Source organism: Magallana gigas, chromosome 5 (assembly GCF_963853765.1).
Source record: "Magallana gigas chromosome 5, xbMagGiga1.1, whole genome shotgun sequence".
Taxonomy (NCBI): Eukaryota; Metazoa; Mollusca; class Bivalvia; order Ostreida; family Ostreidae; genus Magallana; species Magallana gigas.
In genome coordinates this window covers 16207867-16222437 of record NC_088857.1, presented here as the reverse complement: position 1 = coordinate 16222437, position 14571 = coordinate 16207867, and the positions used below count along the sequence as shown (strand labels likewise).

The 14571-nt window shown below is 34.5% G+C and overlaps 1 protein-coding gene across 1 annotated transcript; it reads right to left on the bottom strand.

Annotated features, from left to right (window-relative positions):
• Nucleotides 1-247: 247 nt before the first annotated feature.
• On the bottom strand, nucleotides 248-14367 carry LOC105318301 (G patch domain-containing protein 8). Its single transcript, XM_066084387.1, has 7 exons — nucleotides 14349-14367; nucleotides 13135-13243; nucleotides 10434-10453; nucleotides 5950-6020; nucleotides 5456-5587; nucleotides 5293-5357; nucleotides 248-4667 (listed from the first exon to the last, which is right to left on the bottom strand). The coding sequence occupies exons 1-7, from the start codon at nucleotides 14365-14367 to the stop codon at nucleotides 1196-1198; spliced, it is 3888 nt and encodes a 1295-aa protein (XP_065940459.1). The 3' UTR covers nucleotides 248-1195.
• Nucleotides 14368-14571: the final 204 nt, after the last annotated feature.

Genomic DNA, 14571 nt, shown 5'->3' with positions numbered 1-14571 from the left:
GCACAAATATTTGTCCTTTGATGTAATACAATGAAGATTCCATCAATATGTTTGAGGAGAGGAAACGAGCCCAAAATAGTTCAGTAATAGGATCCAGTCAATTCATTATATCATCAATTATATTTTTACGATTAGTTTACAAATGCAACAATTTTTGCTGCACTTCCTTCCTTGAGCTATTCATAACAAAATTTACCAATTCTTTGTGATTATTTTTCTAATATTTCCTTATCAAAACAACTCAGAATCATAATTATAAATTTTTATTCAATTTTTCTCTTGCTTTGAGCAACACCAATGTTGTAACAAGGCATTAACAAATCAGAAAGCTTTTACACATTTTCCACACACTAAAATATGAACTGAATAAAACTCATTCATACATCTCACACTGAACACATACCAAAAAAAAACAGTCTCCTACAGCTGTCAAGCAATTGATCAAGCATTGAAAACTGTCTACCCATAACACAATATAAAAGCTGAAAGTAAATGGTCTATTGTAATTTAGTTCAATTAACTGTTTAAAACAAATACATTTTAAAGATCTCTATCTATAAAACTTTTGAATAGTTCATAAAATTGAAGACACAATTTTGATTATTCTGTTTTCTTAAAACCTGATGCGAAATACATTTACATACAATGTACATAAACATGAAATACAGACAGACCTCCTTCCAAACTCTTGTGTATAAAATAAAATTGCCAAGTAGAATGTAATCTGTAGATTCCAAGCATTAACTTGACAATGGATTGTCAATATTTGTTTCTCAGCAGTTATTCATGTACACTCATTCAGTGATTTCTAAATTAAAACAAGACTTACAGACATCCTATAAATACATAGCACTGTTGTGATATACACAAAACATATCCCCTTAAAAACACGCAAAAAAATCCTGATATGAAATGGGTTTTTTCTTCTTATTTTCATATATTGTATGATGATGTCCAAGTTGCATAAAAATTTCTGACTAGGCATGAATTGAAATATCCACACTTTATCAACAAGTACCTGTCTCCGTCAGGTATGGTACATTCAACTTCAGGTCCAATTCATAAACATTTTACATAATACATAATTGAAAAAAAAAAATGAAAGAAACATTAGAGCAATGATGAAAATCACAAAACATTGTGTTGTAAATAATGATAAATAATTGGCACTGGGTCAGTCACTGTCAGGTCTCTATCACTGCCTCACTATGCTCGGCAGCAACAGTCTGTTGCCCACAATCACAGGTCCCCCTGTATGTTGCAGGCCTCCGGAGTAGAATTGGGGCGTTGCTGCCTGAAGCTGTGCAGCAAGTTGCTGCTGGGCAAATAGAGGGTGCTGGATGAGGGTCGGTTGACCCAGTCCTAATGGCAAGCCACCCCCTACCCCTAGCGACATCTGGTGACTTAAACCAGTCGGTAGGTGGGCAGGCTGAGCTCCTGCTGCAGCAGCTGCCGCTAAGGCCGATATCGAGGTGGTAGGTGACGGATGAGCAAAAACTGGGGCTCCAGAAAACAGGGGATGGCCAGCTTGCGATAGAGAAAGACCAGATGCTTGGGAGATGGCAATGGTTTGTCCAAACGCATTTTGTCCCAGGGTTACACCTTGTGGTAATAAGAATTGCTGTGGCTGCCCAGCTTGAATCAATTGAGGGGAAAACGATAGTCCTCCAACTCCAGCCATTTGTGGTTGTGCTATAAGAATTGTTGGTTGAGCAATTGAAAGAGACGGTGATGGTATGGCTACCATACTTTGTTGTAGATCATCAGAGAGAGCATCCTCTACATTTTCTATTTCTTCCTCTTCCTTCTTGGGCTCTTCTTCCTCTGACTCTGAAGACTCGCTGAAAGGTTCACCAGCCTCTAGTTTCTTCTGCCTCCTCATCTGTTTGTTGGCATGCTTCTGAGCCTGTTCCTGAAGACGCTTGTACTGTTCTGCTTGCTCAGGAGGTATAACAATGGACGGATTTGGAGCAATTTCTTCAACAGGTTTCTCCTCTTCTTTTGGAGGTTCAGGGGGAGGAGGTGTAGAGGACTTTGGAGGTGGAAGTGGGGGATGTCCATAGCCTGGTGGAGGTCTCATATGAGGATAACGTGGTCCATGGTAGCCATCATGCATTGGGCCCATCCTTGGTGGCCCATACCTCATGTCATGATGTGGTGGTCGTCTGGGTCCATAAGGACCCATGGGACCCATGCGGGGATGCCCATACCTCATATCATGAGGTGGTGGATACCTCATGCCTGGATGCATTGGTCCAGACATTCTATCATGAGGCCCATAATGCATTCCATACTGAGGAACAGGCATACCATAAGGTCCAATCTCCTGTTGTTGAGATGGGGGTGGGGGTGGAGGGTTTGATTGAGCTGTAGACGTTTTAGTTGTCTCTGCAGCAGGTAGAGGAATATCGTTGAAGTCAGTGCCCTCTGGAATATTCTTGTTATCTTTTTCTGCTTGTTTGCTAGCTTCAATTCCTTTTTTTACCAACTCTGAATTCTGTTGCTTTTTGTCCTTGATCTTTTTGACCAAGTTTTCGGCTGATTTTTCATCATCATTGAAGTTTGGCAAGGGAATATCAAGTGGATCCTCTTGTTTGGCCTTCTCAATGTCACTACTGCGTATTCTGTAATGCTTTTTGGGACTTTCAGTGTCTGAAGAATGGGAATGACGAGATGAGCGACTGTAAGAGCGAGAACGATGTCTAGACCGTGACCGCCTGTATGACCTTGACCTAGATCTTGAGTAACTGAAACTCCTACTCCTTGTGTAAGACCTGTAGGACCTGGATCTTGAACGGGAACTAGAATATGACCTGGAAGATCGAGATCTGGATCTGCTGTAATCAGAGTAACTGCTGTATGATGAACTCGAATGATGCCTCCGTCTGGATCTGGATCTTGTTCGTGACCTGGAGTAGGATCTAGAATGTCTGGAGTCATAGGAGGATGAGCTGTATGACCGTCTGCTCCTACTTCTAGATCTGGAATAACTTCCAGATGACGATCTGTGACTTCTGCTTGACCAACTATGACTTCTTGATCTGCTGCGGGAATCCATGCTGGAGTATCTGCTTCTAGATCTCTTTTTCTTCTCTTTTTTACTGGATTTCTTTTCTTTTATCACTTTCTCTTTAATACTATTATGCAAAGTTTGTTTCAACACAGTTTTATGCACAGGTTTTGGTACAGTTTTCTTTTCTTTTACTGTTGTTTTCTCATGTTGTTCTGTCTCACTTTCACTAGTATCCCACTTTGACTTCGGATTGGTTGGTAATTTCGCTTCAAACATGTTCTCCATTTTGCTCCAAGTATCCTCTGTTATGGGGCCATGTTCAGGGGCTTGTTTTGGAGTTACTTTTTGTTTCTTTGCAATCACAGGAGTTGCATTGGAACTGGACTCACTGGTCTGACGCTTCCTTCGTGAAGAAACACTTTTCCTTTCAGACCCGCTGCCTCCATCTTTCTTAACCTTCTTTGCTACAGCCAAATCTTTAGCAGCAGGTGGTGTGTTATTATTTTTTTCCAATGGAGACTGTTTCCTGTTTTTCACAGGGGATTCAACAGGCATAGTTTCCTCTGGATCATGCTTGCGCTTTTTGTCATTTTTAGGCTGCTGTTTTTGAATATCTTGAACAGTCTTCTTGTCAGTATTTTCTTCATCACTACTGTTTGGCTTAGCACTCCCTTTATGCTTCAACTTCCTTGGCTTTTCAACCTCTGTTTTCTTCTCCTCATCTGATGAACCACTCTCTTCTTTCTCTTTCTTCTCCTTTCCCTTCCTACTCCCTTCATCATCATGATGGGTCTTCTTTTTCTTCTTCTTTGATTTCTTGCTTTTCTTTCTCTTTTTCTGTTTGGACTTTTTACTTTTGCTGTCTTCTCCATCAGAATCAATACTGTCTTCTATATCCCCCACTTCAGCCTCAGAGTCATGCCCTTTGTCATTTGTTTCTGCTTCCTCCTCTACTTTCACAGTCTTGCTCTTTTCTTCCAATTTCTCATGGTCGTCTTTTGAACTCTTATGTTTCTTCTTTCTTTTCTTTTTCTTCTTGGACTTCTTTCCATCTTCTCTATTCGTGGATTCTTTTTCTTCTCCATTGTCAACCTTTTCTTTGGATTCATTGCGATGTTTACTCTTTTTCTTTTTACGCTTTTTCTTGTGCTTGCTACGACTACGTCTTGATGACTCCTCCTTAACATCTGTCTCCTGTTCTTCGTGATTTTCAACTTCAGTTTTCTCTCCATCACCTTTCTCGTTCACCTCCATTTCAATTTTACTAGTATGTAAAGCGGATATATTATTCCTGAACTTCTCCATCTTTGCTGGTTTTTCTGACAATAAATCGCAAAAGTCAAATACAAGAGGATCACAGCTGTAATGAATCTGTGGTTCAGTAGTGGTTGTCTTCACCATTTCTGCAGGCCACCTGAGCTCTGTGATTTCATCTCTGCTTATCACCTTCAGATAGCCATCCTTGATCTCTGGTTTGGGTGTGGCTGCTTCCTCCTCTGTTTTAGGGTGTTCTGTAGCAGGTGGAGACTCCACATGGTTCTTGTCTTCTCCACTGTTGTCCTCCTCCTCTTCTTTCTCTTCTGGAAAAGCTGCCGAGGATCCAACTTTGTTTCCCGTCTTTTTGAAGGAAAAAGACACTGACGAATTCTTTTCCCTACAAAACATCAAAAGTTGTGTCATTTTTTCTGTAAATTTTACATTTAAAGTAGATCCAGTGTTCTGTGACGTCACCCTTTTTTGTAAAACTTTGAATTCTTTAAAAATTGTGCAAGATAGTTTTATTTATTTTATGTGAATATAATCACATGGATGTAATTAGAAGTATTGGTAGGTTAAAGATATTTTCGCACTTAATTTTATACTAAATTTCCAAATTTTTATATATTTTATCTATGCAAAGGGGAAATAACTCTTTTTCTGACTTTTCTCTCAGTTGTATGTCTAAATGCTATAGTTTTTCTTATTCCAACGATTAATTTTAAAATATTTTTGTAATTTTAGTTTTCTGATAAAGTTGACATTAAAATTAAACAAGAAAAACAAATTTCTGCCTACAAGATTTTATTTTTAACAGAAAAAAAATACATTTTTCTAATGCTAAATATGCTTTAGTTTATGTTTATCTGGCATCTCAAAAAGTGTGATGACATGTATATTTTTTCTAACAATTGATGAAATTTAAGTCTATTAAGTCGAAATCAGTTCGGTTTTTCAACTTTCCTCAGAGAGTATGGAGCTACCTTAACCATTCTGAAATTAGTTTAATTATTTAAACCTACTTTTCAGCATCATCTTCAGCCTCTGTGTGGTTTTCCTCCTTCTTCTTTACCCCATCACATTTCTCCTACAAAGCAAAACACATAGTAATATCTTAGAAATTAAGTTTTAAATCACTAAATTTTTCACAATTTAAATATATCTTGTTCAAACCATTTTACATACCTTAGGTCCACGAATCAGGGGTTGTGGCACATCAAATATGGGCGAGTTTCCACCACTGTTCTTTGAGGAATCTGCCTTCTCCACAGGTTTGTTCACATCCAATCTGCCGACTGTGATCCGCCTGCGTTTTTCCTATCAAATGAAACAAGCTCAAATTAATCTGTGTACAATAGTGTTTGATTTTTAAAAAAAAAAGTATATTACAAAACCTTAAAGGAAAACCCATCGAAAAATTGAATGGTTTTCCTGGATACATGTATAACACTGTGCACTGACTTTTTAATTTACAACTTAAAATCATAAAGCACTGACTTATATTGATTTCCCGAAGGAATTGCACATTTTTGCATGAGCTAGTTCTTTTCCTGTTATCGCCAGATCACCAAAATTCTTCGTGTTCCAACAAAATTCCCAGGTTCACTATTACAAGATTCAATTTTCACTATCACCACATATTGATGACATTTGCGTGATAACCATTACGTGGAACTCACCTCTTTCACAGGAGCATTTTGGACCACTGCTTCACTCTTGATTGCTATCTTGCCTTTCACATCAGTTTTTCCTATCAATAGATAGAAATCAAAGCAGTTAAAATCTGCTAAAAACATTTCCTGGTCTATGTAAATAATACGGTTGGTATATAAAATAGCAACCCTATAATGCAGGCAGGAGGTACTACACAGCAACTATCATCTAAATACATCAAAAAAACTCTTTTTTAAATTTCAAACAGGAAAGGAATAGGAATACAGTTTATATATACATATATATACATCGGTGGAGTGTTACCTTCGTGAAGAAAAAAAATTAAAACACAGATAGTTATTATCTGATTTTTTTGGCTACAAATCCATAACCAGGGTTACCACCGAAAGCCAATAATGCCAAATTGTGACAGATTTGAAAATGGTGTTAAAATAGAAACATACACACTTGCCAACATCTTTTTCAACAGTTTTGAATTTCATAAGAAACTAAAAGATGTAGATAATTCATATTAACTGTTCACATTACAGATATGTCATGTACTTATTTTTTTTCTGGTGAGAAAGAATTGGCAAGATTTTGTTGTAAATTACGCCTAGATGATGCCCTACATTCATGCAGATTCAAGATCTCCCATATATAAGCCACTACTTCAAACAAAGGGGAAATTAGTAGGCCAAGTAATACAAACAAAATCCAAATCTGTGGACCTCTCTTGATTACATTTAATGACATGTCACAAGCAGATATGAATACCAGTTAAATTCATGGTGAGGCACTGGACCATTTCATGAGATAATAAGTTCTACTTGAAACCTTTAAATATCATTCTTTACGCCATGCATAATCAACTCAAAATCCTATTAAAAAATTATGTTTCAACTTGACTGGTATTTTTCAGTCCAGTGGATCGCCAAGAAGATTGTAAGTGAACAATGTGTGAAACATGTTTCAAGTTCCCAGCAACAAGGTGTTAAAACCTGCCTGAGCTCACTTGTCAAGTGGAACCAAACATGCTTCATTGGACAGGGTTGGTTTGGGAAGTAACAAATTTAATAGATCCACCTTCCTTATCAGAGCAGACGATGCAAATTGGCCATGAAATAATTCCAAAGTTTTATGATGGAATGGAAAGTTTTATCTTTGTAAAAACTTGAATGTTTTGGCATTATGCTTTAAGATTCGCTCTGAGAAGGAGGGAGTGGATCTTTTATGAATGCAGAGAGACAAGTGTATGAAACAGAAGAACACCACTACATACACAAAAGCTCGGTATCCTGTTAACAAAATAAATCAGTCTAGCAAAATACAGGCAGAATTGACATCAACTTATAGAGAGAGAGAAGATCATCATTCAGCTGAGAGCTTTAATCTTATACTTTATATTCATTTTAAATTCATAATTTCATTTTGCTAAGAATAAAAAAAAAATAAAACTATGCAGAGCAAGTCCTGTAATTTTACCAACAACATATTACAATGTCTATAAAGTTACATTATGAAATATCAAAGAGAGAGAAAACTTGTAAAGGCAAAGTTTACCACTTCCCTGTCATTAAAAATGTCCACTGGAAAAATTAACAAACAATATCAAACTAATTATTCCCCAATGCAAAAAAAAAAAAATATAGCTTTAAAACTTGAGTTGGAACATCAAAATTCTTTATCTTTGCTTAAAACATGTTCATAGAATATCATTTTCCTTTACTTTAAATTAACCAACACAATTATCTAAGCAGTTTATGTGCACACCTCTCAGGCATCCTGAGATGATTATTTTTTTTTTTAAATATAATATCATTCTGTGAACTAAAATACAGTGTAAGAAAGCCATAACTATGTTAATTCAAATCTCTAGTCATTTTAGGAATGGTGAAATGCTTCATAACTTTTGCATTTTATAATGGAGAGCGCACACACAAGAATTCCTTTGATTAGAATTAATAAATGATTCATTGTGAGTAAATTATGTAGATATAAATTACAAAGTCTAAAACTAGGTATAAAATGAAAGGAAAATAAAACAACCAAAAGATTTCACCTGATTTAAGCATGCATTTTTTTTTTTTGGTTATAAAAAAAGACAGAAAAGAACTAAACACACACGGCCAACGTACATGGCCAAGGAAACTTGAACTGGGTATAGTATAATACAAGGTTATTTTTGTCAATCTCTTCATGCACTATACTTTTATATACAGTCTACCCAGTACAATATGCCATAAACAATATGCAAGCTCAAATTAGTACACATAAAATGATCAAGTGTTTTCTGTAAATTCTCTCAACTATGAAAAACAGTCATTTTAATATTTACTTTACATGTGAAATTTAACAAACAAAATCCCAGCAGAGAAGATTGTCAAATTATTGAAAAACCACTGCAGCTTTGATCAAGAGGACCTTGATTTTGAAACACCAAGCATTAGTTGTCTACATGGAATACTGTTGTATGTATATAGACTGAGCAACCTTGCTAAGCAAAGCTTTAGTGTCAAGTGTTGCAACTATGGGTACATGTTCTGTATTGTGCCGATATGTCCAGTTAGTAGTAAATACTAAGTATGCCTTATCAAACATCCATGTAAAGTTTACAGTATGTTTACAGTAAGTTTACAGTATGTTTACAGTATCAATTTTTTTTTTTTTTAAATGAATTTCAATGCAGCCTTTGACCATTTTAACTGATTTTCAAAATTGTTAACACTGATCATACACAACAAAACTAGAAATATAACATCACTGCATTTTGCGTCCACATTTATTCTCTATGAAATGAAATGATCAAGCAGATGGTAAGAAGCGAGGCTATATGTACTGGTAAATATATGTCTCTCCACTTAATGAACACCAGCATGCTGAAAGAAGCAACAACAGAACAGTGCATTTTACCCACAGTGAGCAGGAGTTAATTCCCCCTGTTTATAACAAAACACTTGGTATATAGTCACTGGATTTTTATATACATTAAGTACATTACACAATGATTTCACATATCAGTTGGAGAAATATTCAAATTGACAGAGAAAAAAAACTTCTTTTCTAATTAAAAGAAAATTGCTTCTTTGCGAGAGAGTTTCTTAAGTTGATATATTTAAATTATTTACTTGAAAAATCAATGCAAGTTCACTACTCTCAATCCACCTTACAATAAACATGCAAACAAACGTGGGGGGAGTATATAGGTATTGTGTCAAAAAGCAAACTCCAAGGAGAATTACAGACTTTCCTTTTTAAAATCTAATTTTCTGTGATTCTGTACAAGAAGCCTACAGGTTTTTTTTTTTTGCATAGTGCTTCTATATCTTTGAATGAAAGAGAGAGTTAAATAATTGTAATTACGGAAGTTTAATATAGGATGACCAAACCCACACTGTTAGTAAAATTGATTCAATGTTAAGAGTCTTCTAGCTACCAAAATAGCTTGTACACTGTTTTTACCCACAAAACATCAAGAAATATTGGGCGATATCTATGTGGAAAAAGAGAAAATGATTGACATTTATTCATGAGCCCGTAAGTTTCTGCATTATATCTCTGTATCTTGGAGCACAGTGCCATATCTTATTAATATTTACATATATAATGTAAAAAGCATGAATAGCTTGTCTGTTTATCAATATCTAGTCAATATTGGCATTATAAGCAAACATTCATATTTTCCCCACAAGAATCTGTCTATTGTCAAATGTTATCTAAGAGCTCTTTTGTGCTTCTTATATATGCTTCTTATATATATACATTTTTTGAAGTTTCAATGCAAGGGCAAGAAAGGCATTCCAAAACACAAGGAAAAAACATACATTGTAAATCTGTTTTGTGATTAATATGTAAAGATTTGTGATTAGACTTGCTATTTCTTATCAATATAGTCTAGATAGAGAAGTGACATTATGGGGATAAAAATATTATGTGTACTCAATCGGTCAAATAGTGCTCTTTGCAAGCATAAAACAAAAGCCAAGGTGATGGTTACACATTTGAAAATGCACACCTGAAGAGTTAAGTGGTCATACACATGGATTAGTTCTATCTATACTATGTCAAAGCACTAAACACCAACACTAGTATGGTATAGGAGACATTTATGAATTTTCTCGATCCCAGAAAACTTTATCAATTTTTCCTGTTGTGTATTGGTGTTTGTCACATGACATAACCAGGAGGGAAGATATGTATGAATTCTAGATACTGGTACTTAAGAAGAGGTGTTTTACCGTAGTTTTTTTTTTTAGGTAAAATTTTACAATGCAAGTATGTACCTGTATTTTACAGTCGATGAAGTCATGATATACAAACATATATAGATATATATAATATATATGTAAAAAGGACAATTAACAAAAAAAAAAAAAAGACAACTAAATAGACAACGACCAAAACCGGCGCACGCACATAAGACAACTAGCAGAGATTATAAGAGAGCAGAAAAAAGATGTTTGGGTGTTAGAAATATAAACACTTTGACGTGAAGATGTTAAGAGCTGACCTGTGTACTCTAAGTCTGGCCTAGTTAAGGGTATCACATATAAAGAAGACAAACAAATGATTTACCAATCAAATTTATCTGTAAACTCGGCACAAAATAGGTCACATTGTTATTGCATCATTCAATCATTCAACAAGGTTTCGTACATATAGATTTCTTTTTTTTTTAATTAAAATTAAAAGCATGTGAAACATATCATGAATTACACGAAAACAATTTGAACATGTGTTTATGTTGGAGCATTGGAAAGCAATTATTTGCTGGATTTCCCTAAAAACATACAGTGAAAATGAAAAATAAAAGTTCCTCTTTTAATTGGAATAAAAACCATACTGTAACAATCGTTACTCTGTAATATATATACTCATTGTTACACAGAAACACCCATGATATCTGCAATCCAGTTTCCCTTCAAATTCAAATTCTTTATTAAGTTTAAAAAAAAAAAAGGAAAGAAAAAAATAACCATAAAATCAACTTGAACATCAACAGTTGCCATATATGTAAACAAAGAGTTGACAAAGTCTCGGTTGATTGCTCAACAGAGTGCATGACGCTTAGGAGCCTGTAAATTATCATTGAAACAATGCAGCATGCTAGCACGTATCACAGATCCCAATTACCCATGCAGCCGTTCTCTTCCACAAAGGGGCGGCACTACACGAATACAAACTTACAGAGACAGTATCCTCCCAATATTATCAGTGTCAGGAATTAGAAATTTTCCCAAGGCAAGTTTGTTGTTATAAATGTACATGTAGAACAAATTACTACCTTTGCATATATATATAATGACTAAATCTATCAGAATTTCACAAGTATGGAGAGAATTTTTTCTTTTCACAATTTTTTTTTCTATAACATGAACTTATACTTTATCTCTGCTCATAAATGAATATCAATTTCCTGAAAGATCTTGACTCAGTTAACGAGAAATGAGATATGGAACACAAGAAAATTTTTTTTTAGTATTAAAAACATAAAAACATCTTCCACACTCGTCAGTAAAAATAAACAACTGTACAATAAGTAAAAGAGTTCTTGTACTACAAACCAAAGGCACGCAGTATATAATATATATGTATATTTTAATGGAATACTCAATGTTGTTTCAGCTTTGGTAATTTGTATAATACAAAAAGGCAATATTGTGAGGAGAACATACTATACCTGGAAGGTGCTAAGAATATCACCGACCTTGAATGCAGACAAATATGGCACAGATTAGAAACTCTGATATGAGTGGCTACCATATAGTATACATGATATACAAAGTTTGTAGGTATTTTCTAGTCTATGGTTTGTATTGTTAAGTTTCTGTGAAAAAAATTCTTTCCCCTTTTTTTTAAAAACCATTCCTTTTAAATCAAAATAAACTTAAATCTTCTCAATTATTCCCAGACCTTATAACCCTTTTTAAAAGTAGTTCTTTGTATGAATATATAGACTCCCCAAATGTTTAGTCTATTTTCTGAATTACTGTGAACTTTAAGTAAGTAAATTTTGTTAAATGTTGTTTACCTGTATCCTCAATAATCCAAATATAATCTTAACTGAAAATTAAATCATATGAGCAATAAAATTCTGTTAATGAAAAAATTAAAAAATTACACTTTGTTTTTCTTTTATAAAAAATATATCGTTTTCATAAATAAAATATGATATTAGAAAGATATTTTTACATCATGACTTTACATTTCAACTAAAACTTGTTTACAATGTTTTTTTTTTAATTTGAAAAACTGAATAATTATAGTAACAAAAGCATGCAACATCAAACCTTTTATACTGACCAGGGAACAATTCCATTTACAAAATACTATCATCACAATAAAGTGATGAGAACAAGTCTTCTAGTTTTATCTATAGTTACTGGTGCATAGAGGTGAATTAAGATGAAAAAAGCAAAAAAGTGAATGAAAAAGGTAAAAACACATTTCTGTTGAGCAACCAACAAAAAACCAAGGAAGACCCCAAGAAAACGGTTTAATCAAAACCCCTGAAAATGTCTGCATATATGGCGTTTTAACAGTCGATGAAAAAGTGTCTTGGTTGCAAATATCATCTGGGTGAAACCTATATATTCTGGTACTTACTCATCCTGGATCAAACGACTCTACAGTGTAGGTATAATGAAGTCATGTTAGAGTTTGATCTCATTTGGATTATGTACATAATAATAAGCAGAGAAACTGTCAAATGCATGTCTTTTAAACAGAGAAAATGAATCCTTTCCTAACTACTACACATATCATTTCTCTGTTTAAATGCATCAAAGAACCATACCTAATGTGCCCTCATCTGAAATTGAACTCCATACAAACCATTCATATAAATCTTTTGAATTAAATAACAAAAAAGTCCCTGAATGTCTGAACTGTCTCTTTCTCCCTCTCCTGGTGATGGCTAATTTGATTAGGACTGCAGTCGGGAGCAATCTCTCTTTCTTCAGCAGGTTGCAGACAAACTTGATTCAAAAGCAAGATTCAAAAGTAGGACGATCAATATTATGATGCCAATCTTACCCATGTCATTAACTGCATATGAATCCCGCAAGGTGAGAGATTGCTCCATTGTCAATCATTCAAATTGGCCACCACAGGAAAGAGAGAGGAAATAATCAGACAGTCCAGTCAAGTTGATTCCCAGCCTTTTAGGCCTAATAAAGCAAAACAGTCGACAAAGGGATGTAACTCATTACCTGCTCCTTTCACAGTTCCTTCCCCTGATTTGTTCACCTCTGCATTGTTGGCCTGAGGATTCACTGGCCGTGTCACCATGGACTTCATGGTTGCCCTGGTTTTCATTAACTTAAGTCCTGGAAAAAAATAAAGAAAATTCTATTAGAATAACATATGCATCTAGAACCAAATAGTGATAAATGCTTAAATGCTTTCTTGTGAGTGAAGAAAAAATTGATGTTTTTAAAGCCTTCATCAAATGCAAGAGGAAAAAGATGAAAAATTAGTTGTTTCAAAGTTTTTATCAATATTCAAGATGACAATCTTAATAATCCCCAAAGACTTACAGCTAGCGAAGAAAATGTATGGTAAATAATTTCAATTCTGACACATTAGCAGTTTCTTCCACTGCTCCAAACACAGTGTAAATGATTGGTGGTTTGTTGGGAATATCCCATGAGAATGAGTGCAAATGAACCAGGACAGATGGATGAAAAACACCAAGACATGACTTAATGATTTGTGAAATAGAAGTAATGCAATCTCCACACTTTAGTCAGTCAATAAATTGCACGGAGGTTTTTGACATCTGAATCTTTATAATACAATAGGGAAATGCATTCTAGTACATGTATTAATCATTCCATTATAAGGTACATCCTTGCTTTAATGTTCAATCTTTGATCGTTAAGCACAACACTTAGATGTAAGCAGATATCTAAATATATACATAGCAAATTACAAAATTGTCCCTCATAGTAAATATATATTCACACCAATTAAATCAAAGAAAAAATTACTTTTCAATTCCACCTGAAAATCAAAACAAACATGTATCAAATTCTTCAGACATTTCAAATTTACTTATCCAACATCTTTATTATATGCTTTAAAAATTGCACTGAATACTTCAATCTAATAAATCAAGCACCTACCTACAAAATTTCAAATACATCTGATGTTATCTTTATCACACAACAGAGAGACATAGCAACTGTTCACAAAATCATACACAGCTGGAGAGGCAATTTCCCCCAGAATTAATTCACTTAATAATAACTGCAAAAGTCAGAATCCTTTACCTGGCCATACCGAAAGTTCCCTATACTAAACTGATTTCTTTTACACATCAAATTATCTTTAATTTTCTTCTTCATTTTCAATCAATTCTACATGAAATCCAGTCTGCCTTAAAGGCCCCTGGATAATGGATTCATTATCTGGATTAACAAACTTTCCTTCTCCGTTTTCATTTTTCTCATGCATGCGCTTGCCTGAACATTTAGAACTGCAGTTTTGAATGAAATATTCCCCCCTATGGAGTTCACACTCAGTGCAACTTTCTTACCTGGATAGCTTTTCAAACACAAGGAACAAATTGTGATCTACCAAAGTAAATTTCTTCCTACAGACTTGCTAATATATTTGTAAATTCCACAAGCATACATCATATGAAT

Coding starts and splice junctions, on each gene's coding strand:
- LOC105318301 (XM_066084387.1), bottom strand. Junction 5,588..5,949: donor AAAATGCTCCTGTGAAAGAG/GTGAGTTCCACG, acceptor TTCATTTGATAG/GAAAAACGCAGGCGGATCAC. Junction 4,668..5,292: donor GCTGAAGATGATGCTGAAAA/GTAGGTTTAAAT, acceptor GATGTTTTGTAG/GGAAAAGAATTCGTCAGTGT.